At 41.1% G+C, this 16,011-nt stretch overlaps 1 protein-coding gene across 2 annotated transcripts; it reads right to left on the bottom strand.

The window, feature by feature from the left end:
* Positions 1 to 1,746: 1,746 nt before the first annotated feature.
* Positions 1,747 to 15,815, bottom strand: LOC103482086 (uncharacterized). 2 transcript variants are annotated; one of them, XM_081600630.1, is made up of 19 exons: positions 15,499 to 15,815; positions 12,676 to 13,034; positions 12,567 to 12,593; positions 12,247 to 12,435; positions 11,033 to 11,164; positions 10,706 to 10,780; positions 8,427 to 8,490; positions 8,037 to 8,071; positions 7,645 to 7,814; positions 6,833 to 7,126; positions 5,893 to 5,985; positions 5,756 to 5,817; positions 4,898 to 5,042; positions 4,540 to 4,812; positions 3,772 to 3,856; positions 3,502 to 3,617; positions 3,201 to 3,368; positions 3,027 to 3,119; positions 1,747 to 2,290 (listed from the first exon to the last, which is right to left on the bottom strand). In XM_081600630.1, the coding sequence occupies exons 2-19, from the start codon at positions 12,968 to 12,970 to the stop codon at positions 2,174 to 2,176; spliced, it is 2,433 nt and encodes an 810-aa protein (XP_081456756.1). In that variant the 5' UTR covers positions 12,971 to 13,034; positions 15,499 to 15,815; the 3' UTR covers positions 1,747 to 2,173. The 2 variants fall into 2 exon arrangements, with proteins under 2 accessions (XP_081456756.1, XP_081456757.1); XM_081600631.1 differs by lacking the exons at positions 10,706 to 10,780; positions 11,033 to 11,164 and having other exon boundaries at positions 15,499 to 15,814.
* Positions 15,816 to 16,011: the final 196 nt, after the last annotated feature.

Raw genomic sequence — 16,011 nt, 5'->3', positions numbered from 1 at the left:
GTATTTCCCTCAGAATCATCAACATCAATATTTCAACTAAATAAGAGGCAAACAAATTAGTTTGATGGAGGAAAAGTCTCTCAGACTCTGAGCTCAAAGAGAAGATGCCAGAGAGCACCAAACTATTTTTTAGACAATTAATTTAACTTCACATAATTAAAGCGGTAGAAGCAAATTTGTTTAATACTTAATGAAACATATTTACCGTGTTGGATGTGTGTTGTGAATGACATATAGTCACAAAGAACGAGGTAATTAGTCCAAGTTTGTCTATTGAACATTCAGAAATTACAGCGGCTGTAAAGAGCCACAACAAAGGTAAACAAAGGTAAAACAACCTGAACAGGTGATCAACTCTAAACCAGTCGCACATTTTCACTCTCCGTTTGTCATTTAAGCACACCTGTTGCCATGGCAACCTCCTGCGCTCCACAAGCCGACCAGAGATTACGTTAGAAACAGTCAGTGCGTTACGATATGAAGTTTTCAGGCTTCATATTTATTTTTGCTATCATTAATAAGCCTCATGAACACAGCGGTGGTTGATTAGTTAATTTTAAACTCCTGCTCTGTTACTTTGGTAATGGAACCGAAACGCACAGAATTGCGCAACACTTTGTTGAAATAAGAATTACTGAGATTATTATGTTTGTTTGGTCATTAATTTGAACACATTTTGTTTATTTTGTTGTTGTTCTTTAATAAAGTTAAGAACGTTTTGATAAGGAGTCAGAGTAGGACGTGCTGCTCTCAGCCTCCTGGCGGCGTTCAGTTTGTCACCTGATGCCGAGATCGACGTATCGCAGCCCGGCTTTAGCAAAGCACGAACAGTTCATTAACAATATGAATTAGGGGAATGGAAGGGGGGCCATTTATTAACTGATTAAGTCGTGTTTTAGATTGTTCTTGAAAAACTAATCAATCACGGCTGATTAGTGGGTGAACTCACAGCTGCACAGAGAACCCATTGATTTTCTACAGCAGACAGCCGCTCCTCTCTCTTGCAGGTACTGCGTACACCCGCTAAATCTTTTAGGGGTACGCAGTACCCGACCGTACCCCCCTACTTTCACCCATGGATAGAACAATTTCACACTGGTTCTGGGTAAATAGGAAAATGGCTTAAAATGGAAAACAAATTACTGTGCCTCATCTATACAGACTAGTAGAATTATTTCACACTAATACTGGGTCAATATAATGTTTTCTTTAAGCTATTAAAGAAAACACTCAATTTTGACCAAAAAATATTCTATATAATTTTATAACAAAGCTTTTCACTGGAAAGGTAAAAAGGCAATTTTGATAATTAAAAAAAGAATATAAAGAAAAGATGAGCTACTAGTATGTGTCACTTTTTAGCAGGCAAAAGTTGCTGAGACCTGCAGATACAAAGACAGGAAAAATATATTAAACACTAATGTTGCAGAACAGAAGAACCAGGTTTAAAATGTTCCCGTTCTGTCGGTGGGGTAGAGCCAACAGGAAAGAGATGCTTCTTCTTTAACGATTATTTTGGAGGAGAATATTTGGGCATTTCTTCATGCCGACCTCGACTGTGATGTCTTGATCTACTGACCCATCATACATTAATGCAACAAGAGAAAGCTTTTAAAATGTCAGATCTTTATTATTTAGCAATTCAATTTAAAGTCTTGTACAAAAATATTTACATACATCAAATGTATACATAAAAAAAGTTCCAGTGCAAATGAGAAATAAACTTACAAACTGGAGACAGACAGGTGCTGTTGGAAATAGTTTTTACTTTTTCTTTCCCTTCAAGTGTTCAGGTTTCACATTTTTACAGTTTTCAAACGTAAAAAGCTTTTTTTTATACTGCGTCATCTGCTGAAGAGGGCCGTCGTCTCAGTTTCTGCTCTAAACTAAAAGCCTTCCCTCCTCGTCAGACCGATCCGTTGGCCCGTTTATCCGCTCCGTGACGCAGAGAGAAGGTTTTACTCCGACACAACAGCTGAATGACATCACACCTGATAAATGCATAAAACACGTTGAAAACCAGCAGCAATGACCTGGAAGCACAACCTGGAGATAGAGAAACTATGAACAGATTGATTGGATCGCCGGTCGGAGAGCGTTTCCACGGGAAACGTAAGAGCCAGCCGCTGCGCAGACGGTTAAAAAGCGAGCAGAGCTTCTGCGCCTCGTCGACTCAGACGTCGCTCGGCAACCCGTGCACTCTGAAGCGGTACATGCACGTGTACTCCGGGTGGCCCCAGTTAGACAGAACCTGCACCTCGATGATCTGGAAGGCTTCGTCGTTCTTCTCCTGGAAAAGACCAGAGAAACGGATCAGAGCAGTTGGAAGCCGCCATGGTTCTCCTGGTTTCCATCCTGTGATTTAAAACTTTTTTTGGTAATATTTTAACGTTCGCCAGACTTTCTGAAGGTCTGCCAGACATTGGTGGGTTTTGCAAGAAAGATATTCTCAGAAAAAAGTGATGGAAAACAAATATTCAAGTAAACTTCGTTTACATTTAACAACCTTTGAAAGACAAATATGATTTAAGCAAAATGCCTACATACAATTCTGACAGTTTATTAACTTACATACTGAATAAGTTGCAATTTACTAACAGCTTTAGTCAGTATTCTGGTGTGCTTTTGCTGTTTAGGAAGTGCAAATGCTTTTTAAGTGTTGACAGTTACTGATGAAGAAAAACAAACTGGTAGTGAAATAAATCTTTCATTTTTTGCTTGAAGCTTTCTGTTCGATTCGTTTCTGTTAGAGATTCACAATATAAAGAAAACATGCAACTGTCATGCTATTGTTACACATTGTTATGACAGCATCTGTCGTGTTTGATCCATATTGTCCTGTCTCTCATTTTTCTTACATTACAAAGAGTTTTAATTATTTGCTTCTGAATCATTCAGGTTGGAAAAAAAAAATTGAGAAAGAGGAGAGAGGTCAACTCTGAGCTGTAGGGTTTCCTTTCTTTAAAAGGAAACCCTACAGCTCAGCTCCAATCTCGTTTCTAAAGATCTGAGGAACGACGACTTACTGAGATGGTGAACATCTGCAGATCCTCTCCGTCTTCGTCGTACGTGTAATTTCCCAGCAGTTTCCCCCTGTCCTGGTGCTCGTCTTTCAGACCCTGAACATTTTTTTAAGAAACAATGAAGCTCAGACCAAATGCAGCTCTTTAGAGAGATCTCCAGTCCCGGCGCTGACATACATAGACGCTGAAGTCTCGTGGAGCGCTGCGCAGCGTCCCGCTGGGGGCCAGGGATTTGGAGACGTGCTCCATGGTGACGGCTGTGGGAAGGATTTTCATGGACAGTTGGATCACGAGGAAGCCTTTGGATCCCCTGAAGGCCCAGCAGTTCCCGGGATGGACGTCAGGCTGCAGGGGGAAGAAGGCGGGATTATTTTGTGAAAAACTGAATTAAGGGTCTGAAATTGATCAATCTGGCGTTTCCCCCTCTTAGAAATTGACCTTCATCTTTTGCAGTGTGTTGGTTCAACAGGAGTGTTACCTGGATCACGGTTCGAGGAGACTGGGAGAAATACCAGAGAGGAAATCCGAATAAGCTCAGGAGGGCGGCCTTCGTCTCATAGGTCTCCGAGCAGCGAGTGCTGAGGATGCTGCCCCCTGCAGGATGAGCACATGCATGTCAGGCGATTTGTAAAAACCCAATGTCTGGATTCAACTCTGGGTTTATAGGAAACAAAACAAAAAGAACCAAAATCTGTACAGACAAACTGAACGGTGAGAACAAAACGGTAAACGAGAGTCTGTTCCCGACCTCCAGACTCCAGAGCGTAGTCGGCCAGGCCGGTTCGATCCTGAGAAAACACCTTCAGAGCCTCCGTCACCATCACACGGACTTCCTGGAAGTGCAAAGAAGCAGTTTAGGAGCTGTGACGTTAGTTTGAGAACATCTGGGAATGAGTGAGTCAGAACAACCTCAGTACCTTTATTCTACTTAATTCAAATAAAGCTTTTGGGATCAAAAAGGGTGAACAGTCAATGTACAACAGTAAATAGATTTAAAAGTTAAATGTTTGAGCAATTACTTTAGTAATTAATTATTCTGATGATCAAATCGATCAGAAAAAATAAGGTACATTCAGAACACACACACACACACATCAATAGGTAAAGACCTCAGTTCTTTCTGCTTGGTTTAACACAATCTGTTATATTTTGGATTAACAAATTAATAATTGGATGGCAACAGGTGCCTTTTTTGAACAGAATTGGAACCAGGTGAAGCAAAAGCAATGCTAATTCAGATGTTATGGGTTGAACATATTTGCAGATAAGTTTTTTTTCTTCCATAAATGTAAAATGCACATATATTTTGTCCAATTTTGACTTAATTATCGGTCTGAGTGTGTTATTCTTTGAGGAAATAGCCTTTTTTGAGTTAACAATCGATTACGAAATAATTGACTGTTATTTCAAAAATAAGTTCCTCATGATTAACCGTTTCAGCCCTGGTTGGAACCTTCTCTTTTCCATCATATGTACCAACATCCCATGTGAGGATAAAACAGACTTTCCCTCTCACCTCCTTGGTTACAGCGTTCCCAGGAAAGTCCAGTACATTCTCTATGACCGTCTCCTCTCCACTGTGTTGTCGCCGCCACTGGCTGAGTTTCTGCAGGATTCTGGACTCCAGAGAGGACAGCGCCTCCTTCAGGTTGGCCTCACCCACAAAACGCTGTGACAGCCACTGCAGGAGGGACTCTGGCAGGTCAGAGACCCCGCCCTGGGTCAGCTGGTTCCCGTAGACCAGAGCTCGAACCTCCTCCCGGATCAGACCCGATACCTGCTCTGAAATCTGCGGGGGAAAGCTTCGAGTTAGAAACCCTTCACAGAAAGGCTTTTATTGTGAAAAGTGAGCTCTCAATGTAGCATCCTGTCACCGTCTGCTGGATTGTGTTCAGCTTCTGGCAGCCGTCCTGACACCCGGACAGGCCGTCCACGTCCCGCTTCACGTCCACCAGAGCCGCCTCCAACCGCGAAACGTCTGCCTGCAAAGAAGACGTGGACGGTTTGTCCACGCCGGAGCTGTTGAGAGAAAAATGTACATTTTAGGTCCGAAATGAGTTGCAACAGGTTTAAACAGGGTTTCTGCAGGTTTCACCAAATCAGATTTCAGACTTAAGACTTTTTTTGTCCTTTACATCTTTTTTATTTTTATTGATTATTGATAATGGCGTTGAGAGTACACACATAAGTTGTCTTAGCGGCTTTGATATTTTTTGAATACTGTAATGTTCTAATATATTCTTTGAAGACCAAGAAGCGAAGTTTCTGATTTGAAAGTTTTGACTAATGTACATGATGTTTTTGCAATTAAGAAAATTTGGCTGAAAATATGGTATTGGCTTGTTTTATTAGTGGCATAAGAGAAGAATCCTAACATCATATTTATATATAAGTGAGAGAAAAGTTAGAGAATATTTTTGGGAGGTAAATGTACAAATATCTTGTGACAAAATACACGAGAAAGGACAGGAACAGATCTTCATAGATATCAGCAGCTAGTTAGCAATAGCTTCAACTGTCTTGTGTCACATAACGCAATGAAGTGTGAGGATGACTCAAACATTTGCCTGACAGAAAAGTTCCACGAGAAAAGAAAAGAAAAGAAAAAAAAAAATACAAAGAATTTACAAGATTAAATAGTCAAATTTTAATGTATAGAATTTAAGACATTTTAAGGCCTTAATTCAAGACTTCTTTTAAGGATGTACATTTTGAGAAGGATGAAAAGCTACCTGGATGCGTCTGGGAGAGCAGCAGGGGGCGCTGTGTCAGCTTCATTTCTTCCCTGCAGCTCCTGCATAACAACAAATTGCAGAGATTGGACTGATTCAGATTTGATCCTGTGTGTGAGACACATCTTAAGACTTACCCAACTCCTGGCTGTGACCTGGTCCAGCTGAAGCTGCAGCTGATCCAGACGGGACGCCTGGGTCTTCAACAGCAACAGATCCTGCTGTCGCATCTACGGACACACACACACACACACACACACAGAGGAAAACTCAGTTTCAGGTCTTCATTCTGAAGGCTTCAGTCTTAGTCTATGTGAAATGTTCATATTTTATTGAATAATAAATCTAAAAGACTATGTTCGCTGTCAGAAATTGTGGAAACTTAAAAATATTCCTAAAATCTCTTCGGGTTTTAGTCGTCAGAGACAAGTGATACAGTTCAGACAGAGCTGGGCGATATGGCTTAGAAATAAAAATATCACATTTTTCTCATGCCAGATTAAATTTTAACCAACTTTTTTTTCACCCCCATATTCTTTTCTAAAAAATTTTACAAATGCAAGAAAACATTGTCAAAAAGTCCAATTGTACTAATGGAATACGAGGGCGTGGCTACAAGGATCTTTGTTTAGTCACGAGAACACAGTTGTAATATTAGCAGAATAAAGATGCAATTCTACTGGAAGAACATCCAGTAGAATTGGTAATATTGTGACTTCTCGTATTACTACAACTGTGTTCTTGTAATAGTATGAAAAAAATGTTAACCTGACCATCATAGTGTTGACCTGAATTCAAAGTCCAAGTAATTAGAAGCTTCAAAACCAGATTGCCAAACAAGATGGACGCCTTTTGAATGGTTTTCATCACTCAGAACGATGAAAACCCATAAGTGCATTGGTAAAAAATAAATAAATAAAAAAAAATTGGATTTTCTAAAAATTTTAATCTTTAAAAACCAGACGTTTGATTAAATTGATAACAGTCGATTTATCGCCCAGCCATAAATCCAAAATATGATGAATCTTTTCAATCAGTAGAAATGTTAAACTGGATATTGGAGGTGGCGTTTCCAACCTGCTCCCTCAGCCGTCTCTCTTCGTTAAGTCGTCGTCGTAGCAGAGACAGCTGCTGCTCCATCAGGCCCCTCATCCACAGCTCCATGTCGTCCTCGCTGAGCTGGGGCCCGGACGCCTGCTGTCGGAGGTCAGTGTAGAGCTGAAGCAGCTCCTTGTGACTCTCCTCCGCCCGTCGCTCTGCAGCCTCCATCCCCTCCCACAGCGCCCTCAGACTCTGCTCCATCTGAACAAGCTGCTCGGAATCCATCCCTGCTGGTGGAGCTGGTGACAGAGCTTCAGGTGACGGAGCCTCCTGGCAGAAAATATGACCGAACACTGAGGTCTGCTTTAAAAGCTGAAGGGATGCAAGTTATGGATTAATGAGTTGACCTGACGTTAACTGATTTTATTGATCAACTAATGATTAATCAATAAGTGTCCATTTTCTTAAAATCCTGAGTTTCTCTTGTATCAAGAGGACCGACCGACTGAAGTTGACGCTGCTCCTCGAGTGTTTATATTTCAAAACAAATCTGCATAAAGAGCATTTTGCATCTCACACCAGACTCTGTTCAGACCGTTTCTCTTTCCCATTCTGGTATGGCCCCGCCATCTTTATTCCTGTGTGAACTGACTGATTAAGAACGACCGGCGGCACCCTCTTCTGGATGGAGGCCAAACTACAACACAAAAATCTCTAAGCGGACATCAGTTAATAAAATGGGTCCAATTTTAATTTAAAACCGTTACCTGATAATTAATAGTAAATATATTACTTGTTTGCATTCCTAAGTTGAACATTAGGATTGTTTTTCTTTCCTGAGCAGATACCTGTGGCAACATTTCAGCTGTGTGACTCTGGACCAACTCCTCTGCAGCGCCCTCTGCTGACTGGCTCTGAAGTGGCAAGAAGCTGTGGACTGAGGACAGACCTGGAATATCCGCAATGTTGATCCCCAAAAGGAGCGAGTAGATACCAGCTGGACGGTACCACGACAAACCTGATGGGAAAAACATGGAAGCAGTATTTTATCTGGCTCCTTATCCTTATTCACGTTCAGCTCCAAGGAAAGCAAGAACTACCCTAAAAACAATTGTGATGCCAAGAAAACAAAGACATGATTGATTCACACCAAATCCCCCATTTCTTTTTCTTTTTCAGGAGAAATGGGACAATTATTTAAGCAGCAGCTGAATCTGAACTTCCTTAAAGTACAACTTACTGAAGAGGAGGAGGAGCAGGAGTACGACAAAGAGTCTGGGGAGAAAACAAGACAAGACATTTCAAATCAGCTCAGTCTGATCTTAAATTGTAGTTTGTGGATGAATATTAAAGAGAAACACGTTTTTAATTCTGAAAAAAGATACAATGACATGACAAGACATTTTTCCTGGAACTTTCAGTTTGTCACCATACACTATATTGTTTTTTTAACAGGAAATTATGGACCCACAATTAGCCCACCAAACAAAAACTACTAGATTTAACATCAAGTTTTATGATCTTCAGAATTCGCTTAAACAGAATAGAAGAAGAAACACTTATGGTTTAATCAAAGCACTCTAGATACTGAGGTGTCTGCATGTTGGTGGGATGTAGACAAACATCTTACTTGCTTAAGCGGGAGGAAGAGCTCATGTGACTCCATCGTCTGTTGATCCATCTGAACATGCAGCCTGAGGACACAAACAGATCCAGGATCAGCTGCAGGTCGAGTTAAATGAGACGAGATTCAAACGTCAATAAAATTCTGCTATACACTTAAAACAAGATGCAAACTCCACCCCGCAACGTCTACAAAAAGCTCTTCAATTGCTGCAATTATGAAAGATTTTAATCTTCTTTACTGCGATTCAAATTGTGGTTGATGTTTGAGAGGTGGAAACGGATCCAGAGTCTGATTCTGGTGCATCTCATTTCAAAACACACATACACAACGGGACCACTACAAGGGAGATCAGAGTCTGGGTCTTCTAACACCACCTACAGACATCTAGCTAGGGAAGCAAAGAGCACACATGGCGACTGTAACCTGCAGAGTGTCCGCCTCTCAGAGAAGCAGAGAAAACCAGCTGGGTAAGAAGCCACAGAGCTGCAGCTGCAGAGGGAAACGTCAGTCAAACCGAATCAGAGCGATAATCACAGACATTAGGACGCTTTCATAGAAATACTCTGGCTGCGTCAGCTGCAGCTGCTTAAACGGAAACGTTTCTGTTAATAAATCAGAAACCGAGTTCCTGTTTGAGCAGCTGCTGTGAACGTCGTCTGCAGCGCTCGCTGCGGGTTTTACTGAGTGAACCTGTGAAAACTGCAGCGCTGCACATGAGCTCCAACAGATTGGTAGACCAAGAGGAGGACGACGACGAAGAGGAGGAGATGTCCAGCTGGGAGCGCTGCTTCTCCTTACAGTCGTCACCTGTTGACGTCGACACCGCGTTAAAACGACAAACACGGCGAAATGTCATTTGGCGTTTTAATGACCTATTCGTGCGGTTCTTTTATCCAACACGGAGCTGCAATAATTCTCAAAAACAAGAACTTGATTGACAAGTTTAAATTTACTGTCATTTTTCTATTATTATTCAGCAGGGGTAATGCTGAAGCTTTGGTTAGGCCATTGCAGAAGTTAATATCAGCCTGCTTTATTTATTCCAAAGTCAGCCTAGGTGTGCATTTGTGACCATTGACCTGCTGGAACACCCAACTGTGTCCAAGTTTCGACCATCTAATCGTTTATTAGAGTTGAAGGTTTAGATTTGAAAGTAGTCCCGCCTCCTACATCATTTCAGTGTTGCGTGGTTTAAAGGGTCTTAAATTGACTCTGACCAACCTTGTTGTTTTGTATTTTGGAGCAGAATCTTTTCAGGGTTTATGCAGGTTTCACAGACTCAAATTTAAGACTTTTTAAGACCATTATGAATGGGGATTTAAGAACTCCATCACAACAGAAATGCACAAAAGAAAAATTGCGTAAAAATAAATTACATGGGTTGACAACGGATGTGAACCAATGGTGAAGACGAACATAAATTAGCACTTACCCATAATGGAAGTATAAAAATGAGCTAGCATTACCCTCGCTAGTTAGCTTAGCTAGTCACAGAATGTAGTGGGGGGGGGAGTAAACTACATAGAGCATTAGACTAAATAGTCCTGTCACAATAAAATTTAAGACCTGCGATTGACATATTTAAATACAGCTTATCGTCTTTCAGTGAATATAAGGCATTTTAAGATGGATGAATTTAAGACTTTTTAATTATGTGTGGAAACCCCGTTTCTGGATCAGCATCCCCTGCGGTACATGAAGATGGCGTTTCCAGATCTAGCCAGGCTTGCGCCTTGGTGGTTCCCAAGTCGCTCCTTAATTTCCTCAATATCCTTTCATCGGACGGGGGACATGTTTGGGTCAGATGGTCGAACACAGATGTGTGGGTGTGCCAACAGAACTGCAACCCCAAACACAATAAAATTGTGCAGGAAATAAAAAAATTAAACGAACTCCTCAACTTCTGCAAAGAAGAGCTGTGAGCCAGAAAGATGCTGACGGTTATAAATCATAAAACCCTCAAAAACATTTTTTTCAGAAGAAATGACAAAATGTCTGGATCATTTATGAAGTGAGTGAAAACACTGACTGTTAGCATTAGATCTCATCTGAAACAATTCAAGCATTCCACTTTTTACTTCGGTTTAAAGTGAAACTGCCGAGTGGTTGTATAGATAGGTTTTTCTCTCTATTAAAACTACTCGGTAGCATTTAGCTTCCAGAACAGTTGATTCCTGCAGACCTCTTGTCCTGACTGCGTGACATCCTGCAGAGTTTAACAGATAACCTTTTTGAATGTGCGCGATCCCGCAGCTGCAGGTGCTCGGACCCGTTTGACTCACACAGCGATCCGACGGGATGAAGCTCCTCCGGGCTGGCTTCCTTCAGAGCCATGACTCCGCTGCCCCTGGACCAAGCTGCAGCACAGGGAACAGGGACCTCAGAGACGTCAACGACGCGCGCGTCTTCCGAGGTCGGGAGTGGCTGCGGGTGAAGCCACGATTTGCATTTCACCGGGGAAACAGCCAAAGTGAATGTCTGAGCCGAGTGATTTGTTGGGTTTTAGAGTAAGCTGAGTGTTTCCACCCCCTCCACCGGCTGAACACCAGAATAGGTGAGGAAGAGGAGGAGCAGACCTGCGAGACCCACCACCTTCAGACATTCTTTACCTCCACGCCTGATGGGCTGTGAACGTGTGGAGGGCTGGAAGGCCCGCCAGGTGAGCTGCAGCGCAGACGCGCAGCAGGCTGCGGCTCTGCTGACAAACAGCAGGGAGGAGTTCAGCCACAGCTGCAGCACATCTGGAAGAGCCGAGTCAAAAAAAGATGAAGCGGGGAGTCCTGAGGCGTCGTCGATTCAGCCTTCCTCACAGCGGCAATGCAGGAAACCGATTTACATACTGATTTATACAAAACACGAAAGCGCTGCAGCAACACAATTTACTCCAAACCTTCAGAGGCTTCAGTGTCAAAAAGGGGAAAATCACTATGGAAAAAGTCTCCAGTTTTAAACACAGAGGAGTTTCTAAACGAAGAGTGTTTAAACAGAACATGGATGCAAATTCCACCTGATCAACTGGTGGAACTTGTACCAACACCTGTCGCAATAAGCAATTCATTAACTGCACAATAAACTAAAAAGAGCCAAATAATTTCCATGGAGAAAGATTAATATTTTTCAAAGAAACAAACCGTAAATAAATATATTTTATTCATGGTTTTGGCAATGAGTGGTTTTTAATTTCTGTTTTATTTGTTGGTTTTGGTTGCACTTTGTTTTGTATTTTTAAAATATCCAATCCAGTTTCAGTGGGTTTGGTGTCATTTACAAAGATCAAAGTTTATTGGTCTGTCAGCGGGCAAACTTGCATCATCATGTCATTATCAAAATATTACTTGAAAGTTGCCTCAAAACAACATTATTGGTTATTGAATAATGCCGTTACCATCACAACGTGTTACTGCTACAAACCTACGCACGTGTTGAACTGGTACCTGTTAACTTTACTGTTAAGTATTCATTTTTAAATCCTGGCTTTAACTTCCAGGGTTTAAATAAAGTAACTCCAGTTCAAGCCAAAGGACTTTCTATCAAAATCTACTTTTAGTTCCAAGAACCAGATCTAAAGCTACAGGGCTGCTGCACCTCAACTGTAAAATGATCCGATTTTCATACCTTGACTCGAGTCTGGATTTATTTAAATACCATCTAAAGACACTGTTATGCAAATGTTTTAATATTTGCATGTGTGTTTTTTTTTCCGTGAATGGTGCTATATAAACAAACTTCAAATACTCGCTACCCAATTTATTTTAAATGAGAATGCGAAAACTACTTCAAGTAAAGTCAAAGATTGCATGAAGAGGAAGCCCCGCCCTCTCACCTTCCCTGCTCTTGCGGCCTCTGTAGTAGATGGTGGAGGTTTCCGACTTGGTTTCCTTGTTGGTCTTTGGCGCACTCGGACCGTCGCAGTCTTTACAGCAAACCCTGCTGAGCGCCGGGTCAGAGTGTTTGGCACAAACACTGTCTGAACCAATCAGAGTGCTGCTCTCACTGGCTATGACAGTGCTTTCTGAGAAATAGACAGAGAGACATGCCAGATGAGCCAGCAGCAACTTTGTTTCAGCGTAGATTAATCTGTTTTTGCAACTCAAGCTCAAATGATGAAGGAAGTTTGCGTTTCTGATCTTAGTAGGAACCTACCTCTAGGATCTGCATCCTGGTCCAAACCTGAGAAGGAGGAGCAGAGAGTTAAACGTGGTCCAGGTTTATGATTATGAAGACGTTAAAGAGGAGGCGGCGGCGGGATTACCCCAGAAGGTTTCGACCAGCGTGCTCTCCTGGATGGAGGACTCGTCCAGCAGGGAGGAGATCAGGGAGGCGTCCGACGCCACGCTGTTGACGCTGCTGTTGTGGAGGAACTGGCTGGCGGCTTTCTGAGTAGAGCCGACGAGGAGCGACTCTGAGCAGGAGGCCGAGTGCCGCTGGGAGCGACTGGACCCGTCGCTCCTCCAGCTTGCTCCTCCCACTACGAGGGAAGCGCTGCCACTAGGCGGAGGGCGGCGGTCTAGCAGGCCACCATCAAGCCGCAGGCTGCGCTTGGACATGAGGGACGAGGGGGTCCGCTGCTCCTGCTCGGAGTCCGATGGCGATGAGGAGTAGTAGCAGGAGCTGAGGAGGAAAAATGAGTCAAGAGAGGTGGTCTGGCAACAGGAATCAGAACGATGATTGAAAACTCAAGCTTAAGGAGGAGCCATTATCGTATCGCTTATCATTTATCGTGACAAATTTCAGTTTATCGTCTCGATGAATTTCAATTAACGTTGAATTTAAAAAATGACAATAGTATTGTTAATGTTACTCGTACTATTTTTACAGTTTGTTCGACAAAAGCAACAATAAATAGCGGTGAATTAAAAAAAAATTATTAAATACAGTTACTGTGCAGTTTAATTAGATAAATCTCATTTTGTCCCAAGTGTAGGTTGTAAGTGCCGTCCCGAAGGAACTAATTTCAAATGGGAATGTTTTTAATAGAGTATTTATGTTTGTGGTGCCATGCAGTCACAGCAGTTATTTAAAAAAAATCATAATTCTCATTATGACAAATAAATGTCCCAGAAAATATTACGATACATTTCAAAGCTCACATTGCCCACCAGTTGTCATGTTAACTGAACGAAAACACTTTTTACTTCAAAAAAATTTAAGTCACTAGTGAATTTTAAATTGATTAAAAAGATTAAATAACAAAATAATCATGATTTCAAACACCTTCTTTTATATCAACTGCATACATCCTGTAATCAATTTTAAAAGATTTTAAATATTAAATATAAAGTTATCCTTCATGTGCGCTTGTGTGTGAAGCAATAAAACAGTTTTTTTTTTATTGCTTTAATGGCTTGGTTTACTCCTGCTGCTTCTGTGTGAATATTTACAGATAATTTACCAGTCAGAAAAGCCGAGTCTCTTTGACACCAGACTCTCACAGTTTATAGGCATGTTTTGTGCTGCAGCTGAAACATCTTTAATCTGAAACTCTGATCGCGGTATTTTCAAAAACACCCTCAGCAGTTCTGATCAGAGACTGGGTTCGAGCACTGATCAGCCTGAGCCTGGCTACAACAAATCCCTTCAACCTGATCTCACACTCTGACCTACATACAGACACACGAGTGGAGGATACACACAGGTCAGTCCAGCCCCAGCTCTGCAGCTCTTCGTCTTCCTCCCCCATTACAAGAGACACGCACATACACATCGCAGCTCGCACATCACAGAACCACACAGATGAATAATGACATGCTCCGTATGCTGCAGCGGGTCAACTTCGCCTTTAACCTGCCAAACACTTCCTGGACCTGTCAGGGGCCGTCCAGCTGATTAGACTCCGCCCACAAACACACACAGGTCAGGTGGAAGGAGTCCAACAGGGAAAGCTTGAGTGAAAAAGCTGCTGAAGCCCAAAGAAAAACTTTAAAAGACCTTCAGAAAGTCTCTAGAGCCATCAATTATGACCACTTCAAAAGATGAGCCTGGATCACAACAAGAAAAGTAGAAAGCACCGAGTGAGGAGATGAAACCTGGACAGCTAATAATATGGCAAACAGTTGAGTGACAAGTTAAATGTCACTCAACTGACATTTAACTTGTCACTCAAGTTAAACAAAACAAAATTAGCAGAAATAATTGCTAAACCTGAATTGTGTTTTTTTGTCTTCTATGCTGAACCCAACAAATCAATAAAGTTACAAAAAAAAAACCTGCAAATAAAAAGAAAAATGAGTGATGAGAAGGTAAACTTACATAAAAGTTAAAGGAAAATCATTCGAGTAAAAACTACAAACAAATGACCCAAATAAAATAATTACTCTTGAATCTCGTCTAAAATAATGGGGAAATAATCTTGAATGTTAGGATAGAAATTAACATTAAAAAGGTTTGTAGAATTTAAGAAAATTTAAAAAATACTTTTTAGAACCATGTTCTCTAAACAAAAAAACAAGGCCTCAATGTACAATTTAACTCTCACATTAGAAATGATTGTTAAAATCCTGGAGCCAAAGATTCGACAACATTAATTGCTCTGATAAATAAAGGTGAAAAAAAATGGAGGGCCTGTTTATATGATTATAAAAATGATTTTTGGTTCCAGAGATTTTTTTTTTCCTATTAGGTTTTTCTGATGATAAAAAAAAATCAAGATTTAAATTGATTATTTGACATGAGTCGCTAAGTTACAAATAGTAAATCAGAGTTTTCAAGTTTTCTGCGAAAAGAATGGATCAACTTTTAAAATAATGATCAGGCTGGATCGTTATAATCCATATATCTCTGAAATATTTATAAGTTCTATTTTAGACATTTGTGTTTTTTTTCCTCTGTAACTTAAACCGACACAAGGTGATTTAATTAAAACGGCCATCTTCCAGCCAATCAGCATGGAGAACGGGAAACTGATGTTGAAACGAGCCAATCATATCTAGAAAAGGGCGGAGCCCCGCGAAAAACAAACTGTTAGACAATACTGTTAAATCTTTTGCTTTTGAGGGCAGATAGTAAAGAAAAATAACACAAAACATGTAAAGTTCTTACAAATTAAAATTAAAATAAAGCGACAGAAAAGTTTTACCTTCAACAGAGCCACGGAACTTTCGGAAAAAACAAAACAAAAACTGAGCGGACCAGAACGGCTGCTAGCTAAACCCGGACCGGAGAACACAGATTTTCATAACAAATGAATAGCGGTTAGTACTTGGACTGGTCAAATGTGCCGCTAAAGCCCGTTTTCAGGGTGAACCATCTGAAAATATGAGATGACAGTGAATTTAACTCAGTCAGTCATCGATTCCGCACCGTAAAAGCTGCTGTTTTTATAACTACGAGTCTTATCATCGCCCCCGTGTGCCAGTATACAGTATCAGCTCCGGGGATACCCAAAGATCGTATATAAACCTGAAGATAGCTCACACCTATTGAAATTAACCAGGCGAGCAAATCACATCTATAGCGTTTATTAAAGATTTAAATCTTAAGAATATGAGGTCAGTGCAGAAAATTACCATTTAATGTTACTATTATGCACGCTTTTACACTAAAAAAGACGTTATCTTTATAAAATTTAACACTACGTAAACCATTACAT

The sequence above is a fragment of the Poecilia reticulata genome, chromosome 19, assembly GCF_904066995.2.
Source record: "Poecilia reticulata chromosome 19, P_reticulata-male-v2, whole genome shotgun sequence".
NCBI classification, from domain to species: Eukaryota; Metazoa; Chordata; class Actinopteri; order Cyprinodontiformes; family Poeciliidae; genus Poecilia; species Poecilia reticulata.
The sequence above is the reverse complement of the archived record's forward strand: the minus strand, read 5'-3'. Positions and strand labels throughout refer to the sequence as shown.